Source organism: Pleurodeles waltl, chromosome 5, assembly GCF_031143425.1.
Source record: "Pleurodeles waltl isolate 20211129_DDA chromosome 5, aPleWal1.hap1.20221129, whole genome shotgun sequence".
NCBI classification, from domain to species: domain Eukaryota; kingdom Metazoa; phylum Chordata; class Amphibia; order Caudata; family Salamandridae; genus Pleurodeles; species Pleurodeles waltl.
The window spans coordinates 1804027627-1804041901 of NC_090444.1; the positions used below are offsets into that span (position 1 = coordinate 1804027627).

Sequence of the window (14275 nt, forward strand, 5' to 3'; positions counted from 1 at the left end):
TTAGATCGTCAGGATCGATTTTACGTCCTTACGGGGGCCTTTGCCCTTTTGGGCCTAATTCAATGTCAGGCTGATGGAACAAACTCTTTTGATTCTGTCCTTGGTGTCATGCCAAATTCCCATACACCGACCAGCATCTGGTGTGTAATCTCTGCTTAACGCCTGACCATTTAAAAGAGACCTGCCGATGCCATTTCGATCCAAGAAGACTTTTTGGGACCTAAGTGCGTGTCAGTTCGGTCCACAGAAGAGATACCTGATATGTTCGGAGAGGAGCACATGCATGAAGAGGTGGGACAGCGCACAACCTTATCGATCAGAGTTTCGGACTCCGATCAAGATTACGATGTTGACAGCCAGTCCATACCTCCGGCACAACATGTGAGTACACCTGCCAAGTCACACCACCCAAAGACAGTCAAAAACACTCCTGCACTGGTCTTCGGTCCTCCACTGCCTTCGGCCCGTGGTCAGAGCTGATAAATCCAGATGGACCAGCCTTTGAGTTTGGCACAGAGAACATCTAAGACCATAGTGCATTCAGTACCGACTAAACCCACTGTTGCAGATGTTTCAGTATCGAGCTGAAAATGTGTGACCTCTGAGCTGAAAAAGAAACGTTACCACTTCCGGAGCCAACACTTTTGGTTCGAATCAAACGCTTGGTGTCGAAGTCTTCGGAACCCAAAAACATCAGTAGCACACTACAGCTACAGTGGACTCAAATATAGAACCTATTTTGGAGGTTATGAACGTGAAAGAGGGTAAACTTCATGTTCAGATGGACACAGGGAGGATAATTGATTCGCCTCCTGCAACTATGAAAAGAAAATTTACTTTTCAAGAGACTAGATGCTGGGCTTCCACCAAAGAAAATCTCAGCAGAGGAGAGAGAAAAGGCTACACAGCAACAGCAGCCTTCACCACCATGCCACCATATACTCCTTTCCATTCTTCCACTCCACTCCACCACCACCCACTTAAGACACAGTTTTCACCACAGACATCCTCAGCATCACCTCACAGGGATGATCTTAGTGACATTCAACAATATACAGATCCATGGGACCTATATGACCCTGATTCCAGTCTTTATAACAATCCAGATTTATATCCTGTCAGACCATCTCCACCATAAGATACCATTGCCTATAACCAGGTTATAACTAGGACAGCTGCCTACCATAATGTTAAACTGCACACAGATCCCATTGAGGAGGGGACTTTCTATTTAATACATTAACAGCTACACATAAGGAATACCAATGCCTTCCAATGCCTCCAGGCATGCTCAGACATTCGCCTGACATTTTTAAAGATCCAGTCAAGGCCAGAATAATCACACCTAGGGTGAATAAGAAATATAAACCTGCACCTTTGGACTCAGTTTTTATCAGGACTTGGTAACCACCTGATTCCATAGTCTGTGCAGCCAGGAAAAGGGCCAGTCGGCAGTCCACTGGAGATGCTCCTCCAGACAAGGAAAGCAAAACGTTAGATGCAGCAGGTAAAAAGGTAGCTTCCCAGGCTGCAAATCACTGGAGGATAGCAAACTCTCATGCACTCTGAGCAAGATATGTTAGTTAGGGCCTACTGGGACCAGATGGAAGAGCTTTTACAGTATCTTCCACCGGAACATCAAAAATGGGGACAACAGATAGTCACAAAAGGGCATTCTATATCTAATAACACTATTAGATGTGCTACAGATGCAGCTGATAGAGCAGCAAGATGGCTTCACTTCGCATTCCACTGTTGTATATGGTTTGGCCCTCCCCTAGGGCCCAAGCTATTTTCTACAGTTCTTGCCAATGATGGTGGTTTTCTGTGCTAATAACTGATTGCTATCATGTATTTATATAGTGTATATGTACCTCCGGTTAGGGGGACTGCCTATAAGTAATCTAGTGTAGTGTTACTGTAATAAAGTACCTTTATTTTGGTAACACTGTGTAGTGCCTTTCATGTCTGATAAGTTACTGTGTTACTATTGTGGTATTGCATAAGTGTTGCTTGTTTCCTAGATAAGTCTTGGCTACTCATCCATAGCTATCTCTAGAAAGCCCTGGTTTCCTAGACACAGTCTTCATTCACTGATAGGGGTTGCCTGGACATGATATAAGGTGCCAACAACATAGGTGTACACCACACACGAGGCCAGCTTCGTACACTGGAAACACGTTATTATGAGTTACCCAGCTCCATAATGGCTTCATTGTAACCTAGGGTGTTTGATATCAAACACCTTGTGTTAATAAATCCAGGCTGCTGCCAGCTTCGGAGTTATTATGACGTGCACCCAGAGGGCACTGAACAGGTGCCCCCATGAACCTTGCTAGTCTTAATGCTGATTGACTGGTCTCTACCAGCCTGCCCACACAGACTGGTTTTTGTCCCCCTGAAGGTGAGAGCCCGTGCTCTGAGGCTAGAAACAAAGCCTACTCAGTAGTAAAATGTTCACCCTTTCTCCAGCAGGAAGCCTAGCAAATCTGCAAACCAAGGACAGGAACTTTCAAGGCCCTGCCACCTTGTGGTATGCAACCCTTGGCTTCCCTAGACCTTGGTTTAGCCACCCCCTGTACTGAGGCCCACCTGGCACCAGAACTGGTGGGAAAATTAGTAGGTGTGCACCGCCTTTGGGCCAGTCACACCTCTATGGTGGGCTACCTGAAGTGGACACTAAGAAGGATTCCACCATTCTGTTTTTAGTGGAACAAGGCCTTCTGGGATAGGGATATGCCCACTCCCCCACAGGAAGTTGTCATATATGGAGTGTGGTCACCCCAAGAGTAACCTATTGGCTACTGCTTTCCACTTCCTTAAATTGAGTATATAGGTGACAAAACCCTGCCTGCCTACCTGCTACTGTACCGCCAGTTGCAGCATCACGACTGGTCCAGCAGCTGTGAGGACTCCAAAAGCCTCAGCGCTTCTCCAGCACTTCGCCAGCCCATCAGCCTATCCCTTGGAGCCACTTTCCTGCAGGCACCATCTGCAACGTCCAGTTCTGCTGCCCACTGAGTCCACCGACGCACCAGCCATCCAGGAGGAGGTCACTGTGTTCTAAGAGACCAGTCCCGTCTCCCCTCAAAGTGAAAAGACTTCAGGACCACCTGGAGCTGAGCTGCACTAATTCCAGGGGTACTGGATCCTTTGCACCATCTAAGCCTCGTGGACCCCTTGCACCATCCAAGGATTGTTGAAACGTATCCCAGACACCAACACTGCAACCAAAGACCTGCTGGCGAGGGATGTCAGCACTGCAGAGGACATCCTTCAGAGTCATCCAGTTGCCTTGTTTTTTCTCTCCCTCTGCAGGTCACCCAGAGAATAATGTGCGCATTGACACAGGAGCACCCCTGCTAAAGATTCTCTGTACTGAGCTCCCCAGCCTGAGTCCATGACTCCCAACAGGAAGCCCAACGATCAGGACCTCCTGGACTTGTCCCTAACTCCCTAATTCACCCTTCTAGCACCCTCCTACCCACAGAGAACGGATTGCAAGGACCCCTGTGCAGTAAAAGTACTTTGGAACCTTTACAGTGTTAAAGAGCATTTAAATACAAGTTACTTGGAAATTTTCATAAAACTTAAACAGTATTTAACTTCTTTGAAAGTATTCTAGTGGTAAAACATAATATAAACAAAATAACTACCTATTTTTCTAAGAAATTGTTCTCAAGTTCCTTCTCGACTCTCATTTATAAACTGTGTATTCAACAAATGCTTAGCATTGCCCTCTATAAGCCAAACTGCTTCCCCGCACTACCACAGAGCTTTTGGGATCATTGCTTTAACCTCTGTAAACTAATAAGGTTAGTCTGTACTATCTACATAGTGTTCCCCTACATTTGATGCACTACCATCCTGTGTGATGGCCCGCTTCCTTCAATCACACTCTTCACAATTTAGGCCCAAACTCCTGGATCAGTTTAATCTCCTTCCACCAACCCACTCACACCCTCCCCCAGGACTCCTTCTCAGTCACATCCTACACATGCATAGAACCAGACCAGAAGGATGGGGGTTGTCAAACAGTTGCTCACTAACGGTGAGACAACCTCTCACTCTACATCAGAGCCCCTTCTTCCCTTCCCTTTTTTTCTTTTTTACATGTTGCAAGAAGTTGAAGACCTACCTGTGTCACCTTCTAATATGGTTTCTGCAGTGCTACACATACACTAGACTAGACCATATTAGGGCTACATGATAATCTGCACTGCTCGCGAGCGCTGGTCATTACATGTTTTTTTTATTTTATTGTTTTATTTTTATTATTGCATTGCTGGAGGCTCCATGGAAAGAGGGAAAAGACAGTAGGCAACGTGGATGGAGGAAGGGGGTGATAGCAACATGGAGGGAGGGCAAGTTGGGTTTGGCACTGACAGCAGGTGGAAGGGAAGAATTGGGATCATGCACACTAACAATGGAGGGTGGGAGGAAGGGTCTGAGGCAAGCTGATGGACAGCAGGGGTTCAGAAGGCAGACTTGCAGAACATCGAGTTGGGGAAGAAGTACACAAGGGAATCATCTTAAAAAGATACACTCTTTTTCACTGCTTTAAGAGAAAGAAAACTTGACCTAACAAAATGGAGCTCTGGAAGGACACACACAATGTGCTCATGCCCCAAGGGCAGTACATACACAAAGAAGGAAGCCTACTGCAGCCGAACCCTGAAAAGCAAGGAAATGAGAGATAGAGCCACACAGTGGTAAGCAATATATGGCCTCTGAGCCACTGTTGGTAATCAGAAGGTCACAAAAAGACAGCAGCGATCTAAAAAATCAGGACAGTCTGTTTTGGGCCATATGTGTTGATCTATGTCAAACTGTTGTTCCCGAACATCCCTTTTACAATAAGATATATATGCTCAGCATCTGAGATTGCTCATATATGTCAGAACTGTAAGCCCTTTATGCGTATTCTAGTCATTCCTTTAGAGTGCATGTTGTATGATGGAAAATAGTAATGGACTTCTTATCCCTTCGCAAAATTACCCTCTGTCCTTGTAGTCAGACACGTCTCCTGCAGATATGCCACTGCATCTTTGGGTCTATGTGGATACCCTCCTAGCTTTTGAGAGATCATTTATCCCTCTCACATTTTACAGGATCATGTCCAAGTCCGGGACACTTGTTTAATTCTTATGATTCTCTGTATTTATCAGTTCCTATCTTAGTGTCTGATTGCATAAAAGTTACTTTAACTCACATCTTGTTGAAATCTGTCTGGTAGGCTCTGTAGAAGCTCTTAACTCTACAACTTTACTTACAGTGTGTCACATGCGGGGGTAGAAGGGCCCGGGGAACAAGTGACAACCTTGCCCAAGTACCGAGTTTATGTAGTCACAAAGCACCTCCCCTCTATATCCACAATGCTTCACTGGGCATCCCCTCCAAATAATTAAAATGTTAGTTACCTTTGTTTCAGCTGCCAACTGTCCTTGGTGATGTAATAGACCTGCACAGAACTGCAGCAATATTAAGATAGTACAAAGGAGGAGAAAGGAGAGAAGGGAGGGAAACTTCACCATCAGATCCACATGCAACTGTTTGGCAGATATAAATTGTGATAGGTTGTCCATTTTGTCCTGCATAATTTTGTTTCTGAACAAATGCCATTGATGCCACATCTCTATCAGAGGAGCGGCCACTTAGAACTCTTGAATCCTGATTACTCTACCTCCAGAGTATAACCAAACTTCCCATTGACCTTTATGAACTTAATGACCTCTTGAAAGTTAGTGAATGTGTGCTCTTTACTTTTATGTTCGATTTTCAACCTTGCAGCATACAGTATCTTAGTCCCACCCTAGCTGCTGGAACCTCTTCTTCACTGTAATGTAAGCTTTACAGCTAAGCAATTGTGAAATTGGAGACAATGGGTATTGGCATACCATCACAATGTAAGTCTTTTCTCCCAGCTACAAACAATGTTTTTGAAATATGAAAATGTATTATCTACAGTACAGTTCTGGTGTCTTAAGGATGCTGTATAAAAAGAAGCTAAACTTGTGGAGTGAGAAATATGATGTATTTTTTGTCTTCAACAACAGTTACTTTGGAATAGATTGTAACCACTGTAGGAGTGCAGATGTCTTAATACAGACTATTCATGGAGTCCATCTTAGCTTGGATAAGAATAACTGCTCCATTTTGAGAGTTTAGTATTTCTGGGCAAAGGAATTGTATTGGATTTCAACTTTATAAGGCAATGAATATTATATCTCGATGAGATGTCAGCTCTTTGCAATTTCATAGTGTATTTGATTTATTTCCTTTTGTATTCCAGCACAAAACCATTGTGAGCAGTCCTGCATCCTTGACTCCTGCTCCTGGACCGGCTCCTGCACCTTCTCCTGCATCTACTCCCATCCCACCTACTTCATCCCCACAAGCAAGCAATAATTCCTTCTCGTCTCAGGTTGAAACCTTACTCAAAATTTTTAACAAGGCTGCAAATAGCGATACGACGAGAAAACAAACTGAAGATGGATTATATGATCACAGTCCTTTTTCCACAGATGGCATCAAAGATCAGAGGGAGCCTGGGGCAAAAGAACAGGGTACATCACTTAGTGCTGACTTCCTCCTTCCCCATGAAAAAGCCAGTAAGGATGGCAGTGGGTTCCCAAATATCTTGGACATGGCAACTGACCATTCCAGGGTACCACAAAGCAAGCAGCAAATCCTTGACAGCATTGAAGATGAGGAGAAATTCCTTTATGGTGATGATGATGGTAAACCTAGCCCGTCCTTGGGTAAAAAAGACCTACCAAGTCATTTGGATGAATCTGCGAACAAACCGCCTGCACTGCAGGGATCTGACGCTCCTGTAGAAAAATCAGACAATGAAATTTCAGCAATCCATGACTTGTTGAAGACAATTGGACTTGATATGGATGTTGGTGAAGTTGGCCAGCTGACTGCTCGCACCCAGGAGCGACTTTATGGTAAAAAGCCAGTTTCTCATTCTCCAGAGCGCCGCATATCTGATCCTAAAAAACCAGACTCCTGGGAGTTGCGCCGAAGTAGGAGTGATACTCAGTCTCCAGAATCTCCAGTGATTGCTTCCCAGGCATCTGACAAAGATCTTCAGCAAACCTCTAAGGCACAAGTAAAAGATGCAACAGTTGGGCAAGATACTCTTATTTCCAATAGAGCCCCAAATACTGTAGTCACTCAGACAATAACTGCACCTATCCCAGCCCCACGTGACACTACCAAAGGACAGAAGCCAGTGAACAGTGAACCAGCACCTCCGACAGTGCAGCAGCATGGACAGAACACAACCCCTGGTTGGCAAAAGGCCAAGTCTTCCCAAATTTCCACTCGGACACAGTCCATTAGTCATATTTCCCCTAAACAGCCATCTAACAAAGGAGCCCAATATTCACAGCGTCATTCCAATTTAATTTCAGTTACGACCACAATTGAGAGTAATGACAACTCTAATCTCAAAGTGACTCCAATACCTGAGCCCCCACAGCCCTTGAGGAAAGATGGAGATGCTCAGAATCCAACAGACATGCAACAGTTGAAGCCTGATGTAAAAGAACCATCTACTACAGGCCAGGAGCCTCAGACAGATAAGGTGAGCCTACTTTGTGTTTGTATTTAAGGACTAATGGCAGATATCAGACGTGTTTGGAGGTTATGGAAAGACTGACCACTTGAACCTTATGCAATGAGTTACTTTAAGATGTGCTCTACAATTATATCCAGGCCTCTAATGCTGTACTTTGTATTTTTGTATAAACCTAATCTAACGTGTGGCTGTGGAAAACAAAAAAAACCTTGTCAAACTATTTCACGTCTACTAACACAATACATCGATGGGTATGTTAGCAAAAACATTTTCAGGCATTAGCCAAGACGTTTTGCTTTTACTAGAATTCTGTATATGATAAATACTTATAGGGGTGTTTAGTTGACCCTGTTTATCCATTGTCCGCTGACTTTAATGTCATTCATATTTTGATTCCACCCACAACAGCATATGTTATGTGGCACATGGTAAGCTCACTTCAGCAATGTGCTTACCTGACTGAGTGATAACATTCTGCTCATGTGATCTATGCTCATCCTCACAATAATTGGTCCCTTTCATTGCCAGGGATTACTGGTGCTCGTGTACTTGTGCTTTAAAAAGATTTACAAACGACACCAAGGCTATTGATTTTGCTAGTACCTGTTATTTCTATTTTTGGCAGCGTTGTGCTATTTTCTCCAAGACCATTTGGTGCATCAGAAAGAGTGCTTTTATGTAGCAGAGAGAGGAGCAGATAAAATTGTGTTAAGTTACATAGTTCCTATTAAGGTTGTACTTTTTAACTTCTGACAAGTATCACAGGTTTTTCAAAGAAAGAGTTCAGCCCACATCTGAAGAGATTGATTGTGCCATTGTTTGCCGGTCTCCTTATTTTCTGTACCTAGTTTGAAGTCTCTTCAGTTTGTTTTGTGTTGAATATAGGCCTTTGTAGAGTCTTTCTTTTCCAGGACATACATTGATGCATTCACTGCATGCTGATCAGCTGAAGCAGACTGTAGCCCTAGTCTATGGGAGAATGCCTTAAGCTATTGAGGGCAAATAAAAAGTTGGATTTCAAAGTTTATTTTCCTCTGAAATTAACCTTGAAAGGGTTTTTAGTTTCTGTCTTAATTTCTTGTATTTTCAGGAGCTGAAATAAATTCTCTTGCCTTATATGCTGTGACGCTGCCTTGCGTTGACGGCCAATAATAGATCGTGGCTCATCTATGACAACACATTGCATGATGACAAAACTAAAGCTTTTAAGCTACTTTAGCTAGTTTGCCAGGGTTAAAACTTCTGCATTGCAATAGTGCTGGTGCCAAATGCCCATTAGTTGAAGGACATGGTTTCCCTTTTCTGGCTAGAATCTATTATAGCTCTTTTATGATCTCCTTTTGACTTCTCTATAAGATTGCCTTTAGTTCTAGCATTCTCCACAAATTCCTTTTCAGTGACAGTCCACAGTTGATTACACAGCTTCCCTATCCAGACCTCTGTGCTCCTTAATCAGCCTGCATTTTCACATCCAAACTATGAGCCCAATAATCTTTTCATTTTGTCCTCCAATCTCAAACTCAATGCTCGTTTAGCCATAATCCATTTTGCACCTCAGTAACGCAGCTAAAAACTACGCACCAGTGGTCGGTGTTCTTCATGGCTCTGCCCTTATTGCTCAAAATGGATATTGTCTCAATTTGACATCTCTTCCACGTAATAAACAACTAAAGAAATACTTTCAGTTACAGCAAAACTTACTTTACGAGGAAGTACACGCCCAGTTACAAATGAATGCTGTGAAGGAAGTACCTTCTTACCAAAAAGAGCCATTGGCTGATAAATGCATCTCTTGATATAGTAAAAAGAAATGTAAACATGCAGAAACAGGGTTTGAAAATCAACTTTCAGAAATTAAAGATCATCCTAGTGAAAAGGATTCTGTACTCCATAGCAGCATTAGACTGCATTGTCCCAAAAGTGTTTCCTTCAGATGAGAGACTGTCATCTATCAAGTAAAAATGTTGCTTTTTGTACAGGACACTCAGTCCAACACCACAACAAATTTCTTCATTATGGGGTTCAGTGGTGTAGGAAGTTGGCACTGTACATACTATCTCAAAGTGAGCGATAGTGTGCTCAGAGTCCAAGGGTTCCCCTTAGAGGTTGATAGTGGCAAAATTAGATAATTCTAATGCTCTATTTTGTGGTAGTGTGGTCGAGCAGTAGAGTGTAGTGTTAAGCACTAGTTGTGCACACACAGGCAATAAATGAGGAGAACACACTCAAGGGCTTAACTCCAGGCAAATAGGTTTTATATAGAAAAATATATTTTCTTTATTTTAGAACCACAAGATTCAGATTTGAGGTAAGTCCATCAAATGAAAGGTACTTTACACAGGTAAGTATAGAACTTTTATTTAAAACAGTAGTAAACACAGTTTAAGTTAAAATGACAATAAGCTATTTTAAAAGTGGGCACAGTGCCAAAATCAACAGTTCCTGGGGGAGGTAAGTTCGGTTAAGTTTCTCAGGTAAGTAAAGCACTTACACAGTCAGCCTCCTGGGCATAGGCAGCCCACCGTTCTTGGGCCAGCCACCAACTGAGCTAAGAAGAGGGCCACCTGCTGGTCACTCCTGCACTGGAAGGTGGTTCCTCTCGGTCCTGGGGGCTGCAGGTGCAGTGCTTGGTCCAGGCGTCTGGTTCCTTGTTACCAGGCAGTCGCGGTAAGGGGAAGCCTCTGGATCCTCTCTGCATGTGTCACTGTGTGGGGTGACGACTCGGGTTACTCACGTCGTTGTAGTTGGCTGGGAGTCCTCGCTGCAGTGTTGGTTTTCCTGAACTCGAGCCGGGGGCGTCGGGTGCAGAGTGTAACGTCTCACGCTTCCGGCAGGATGAGAGACTTCTTTGAAAGTTGCAAAAAAGTTGCAAAGTTGTTGCTGTTTTTAAACAGTGCCACTGTTCTAGGTTTTTTTTTTGGTCCTTCAGGTTCAGGGCAGTCCTCTGAGTCCTCAGATGGTCGCTGGTAGTTGGTGGATGCGTCGCTGTGCAGGTTCTTTGAGTTTGGAGACAGGCCGGTAGGGCTGGGGCCAAGTCAGTTGGTGTCTCCGTCGTCTCTGCTGGGCTTTCAGGTCAGCAGTCCTTCTTTCTTCAGGTTGCAGGAATCTGATTTCCTGGGTTCAGGGTCGCCCCTAAATACTAATGAGTGGTGGGTGGCTCCTCCTTGTTTTTCTCATTGTCTCCTCCAGCTTTGCTGGCAAAAGTGGGGGCAGTGGCCAGAGGGGCCGGCATATCCACTAGCTGGGATGCCCTGGGGTGCTGTAATAAAAGGCATGAGTCTTTAAGGCTCACTGCCAGGTGTTACAGTTCCTCCAGGGACTAGCCTAGGACTAGGGGTTGGACTGGTATTCAGCTGGCAACTCTGGGTGTATTTTACAATAAATCCCACACTGGCATCAGTGTGCATTTATTGTGCTGAGAATGTTTGATACCAAACTTCACAGATGTCAGTGTAGCCATTATGGAACTGTGGAGTTCGTGTTTGACAAACTCCCAGACCATATACTCTTCATGGCTACCCTGCACTTTCAATGTCTTAAGGTTTTCCTTAGACACTGTAGGGGCACAGTGCTCATACACACATGCCCTCACCTGTGGTATAGTGCACCCTGCATTAGGGCTGTAAGGCCTGCTAGAGGTGTGACTTACTTATGTCACAGGCAGTGAGAGGTGGGCATGGCACCCTGAGGAGAGTGCCATGTCAACTTAGTCTTTTTCTCCCCACCAGCACACACAAGCTGTGAGGCAGTGTGCTTTGCAGAGTGAGGGGTCCCCAGGGTGGCATAAGACATGATGGAGCCCTTACAGACCTTCCCTGGCAACAGGGCCCTTGGCACCAGGGGTACCATTTAGAAGGGACTTATCTGTGTGCCAGTGTTGTGCCAATTGTGGGAACATAGGTACAGTTTTAGGGAAAGAACACTGGTGCTGGGGCCTGGTTAGCAGGGTCCCAGCACACTTTCAATCATGATTGGCATCAACAAAAGGCAAAAAGTCAGGGGGTAACCATGCCAAGGAAGGCATTTCCTTACAAGTGGCTTCATCCACTTTCCTAACATCAAATGCCAGAGCTGTACATGAGACCCCTAAAACAGATGCGTCCCTTCTATGGTGTTGTGCCCATTAAAAAAACATATACAAGTCCTCGAAACCTGGTCTGAGAGAGAGAGAGGTCTTGCCACATCAATCTGTTAAGAGTTAGGAACTGATCATCTGACTTTGAAATTTTCTTCCTTCGTCGGTGGACAGTGCAACTGCAGTGAGTTACCTGAACAACCAAGGGAATGTATTTGTGGCAGTTGTCTCTAGAAGCTCAGACCACGTGGAAATGGCTGTTAGAAAGAAACCCAACTATTACAGTAATCCATTTACCAGGCTTTCACGAGCAAGCTGATACCCTAAGTCATGTGATAAAAGCATACCACAATCGGATCCTAAAAGACGAAGTACTTCTTTGATGAATGGGGTGTCTTCCAGTAGACCTTTTTACAGGCGTAGACAACAAAAAAGTGTGCACATTTTACTTCAAGATTCTGCCAACCAGGAGCCATGGGGGATGCCCTCTTGATCAACTGGTTAAGGAGATTTCTCAGTGCTTTTCCTCCCATTCCACAGGTTCTGCCAGTGTTGATCAAACTAGACCATTTCAAAGTAAGAATGAAAACTTTCCAGCAATCATAATAAAGTTTCAATTCTATTAAAGACACAGGCACGGATTAGGCTGTTCTTTATTTTTGCACCAGCAGCAATTAGTCAACATTTTAATAACTTGCTCAAACTACATTTCTCATGAAATATCGGGAAAAGAAAACAAACAATCCAACCAATCAGAGGCCAGCATGTTCTTGAAGACGACCTGTAGACATTCTAGCCCCCTCTTTATTCCTCCGAACACAGCTTGGAAAACTGGACCTTAATCAAGTTAAGAAGATTGTTCCGAAAAGATAAATGACACTTATATAATGCCTATGTTCTGAATAACCAACAGAAATACAGTTTGACCAGAACCATGAGAGAAACTTCCAGTAATTTCAGATAGACAATGTGTCAGCTAGCAGGATTACCTGTAACGTGTAATTATTTCTGTAACATCCTTCTCGGGTTAAACTTGAAGAGTGGAAGCAAGACAAAATCATTTTTAAGGATGTGTTAATTCTTGCCTCAGTTTTGTTAATAGAATTGAAACTTTGTTAAAATAGCTAGGAAAATGTTCATTCTATATAGGGACCGGATACCAGGATTAGTGTGGTTCAACATTTTTCCACAATTAAGGATGCCAAGTTCGGTACAGGTTTAAAATAAAACCTTGGACCCATCTGCAGCATTACAAATGTCATCCAAGCTGGCTTCCAAACTAAAAGGAGTTAGAGTTAATTTCTCCCCTAACTGAGAGAGCATCACACTTGGATATAGCAATACCAGCTTTCTGCATAGCCCATCTGACAAAAGTAGGAGAAGAAACGGCTCTGTGGGGTTTGGTAAGATCAGTAAGCAAGTGTTATGGACTACTAAGCTTTAATTGAACGTACCACCCACAATTTTGGAACATCTGGAAAAGAAGAATATGAAACCACTTTTGAATTAGTTTGTTCTCTTGGAAATATAAAAGGTTTTTCTCTCTCAGGGGATTTCCATGTATAGTCATAAGCGTAGAATAATTCCCCGCCCACGGGGACCCCGGAGCACTTTTTCCAATATCACTTTTTAAGTGTCCCTGTTCTCCTTACTTCAGAAAGGCCTGCCAAGACACTTAAGAATGTTCCCATGCAGCCTCAAGGAAGGGCTACAGTGTTCAAGCTTCTTCATTCAGATTGTCCTTGAAGTAAAAACATTAAATGCTTGACAAATAAAAGCCATTTTTCAGACAAACTACTTCCAAAAACTTAATTTATTTCACAAAAACCTCTAAGAAGGAGTGCAGAACAGTGTAGCCTATAGGCTGCCATTAGTAATGAAGAAAAAGAACAGCCAGCCCTCCAGTATTCCATCCTGCCTAGAGAGAGGCTGTTCCTCAGTTCTTTTTTCCGGCATCTGCTGACAGGACCCTGGAGCATTGAACTCGACCTTTTTATTTTAGAGAAACTTTTAGATAAAAGGCTTCATTCGAAGTCTTTTCTCTTTCTCTACTACATTTTGCAGTTTTCTGAGAGAAGTTTAAGGCTTTTTTCCTCAATGCCTTCCTTGTTTGACAAGTGCCCTAAATGTGGCAGAAAGAAGGCTAAAACAGACCCTCATGAGCTCTGTATTATTTGTCTGCCCTCATCACACATTCCTGCCTCCTGCAGCATCTTCAAGACGTTCTCCAGGCGCACTTTACGCGACAGAGAGAAAATTTGCCTTCAAGGGAGAGCAGAGAGAAGACGCCATGGAACCAGTGGGACCTCTGAGCGAGGGGAAGGTCAGTCTTCCACCAGGTCTCATATCTCAGCCTCCAGTGGTCGTGGGAGGTCTGAGAGACGCTCTTCAGGGCGAAAATGACACCGGTCCCGGTCGACGTTGAGAAGGTCCGGTTCGACGTAGTACAGAAGTCACCAGTCGACGTCAAAGACCCCAAGGCGCACGATGTCGAGGAGCAGATCGGCGTCGTCTAAGTAGACGTCATGGCTCGACGCCCCGCACAGCATCGACGTCGAGACGGGAGAGAGATCGACGCCGAGGAGCCACAAGAGGTGGAGAATTTATTCCTC

The 14275-nt window shown here is 44.0% G+C and overlaps 1 protein-coding gene across 2 annotated transcripts in view; it reads left to right on the plus strand.

The window, feature by feature from the left end:
• Positions 1-14275, plus strand: part of LOC138296817 (zinc finger protein 318-like) — a 450875-nt gene that overhangs the window by 222275 nt on the left and 214325 nt on the right. For both annotated transcript variants that reach the window (XM_069236271.1, XM_069236272.1), the window contains one exon: positions 6293-7594. In XM_069236271.1, the coding sequence (XP_069092372.1) occupies positions 6293-7594 (1302 nt within the window). The remainder of the gene's footprint in view (positions 1-6292; positions 7595-14275) is intronic.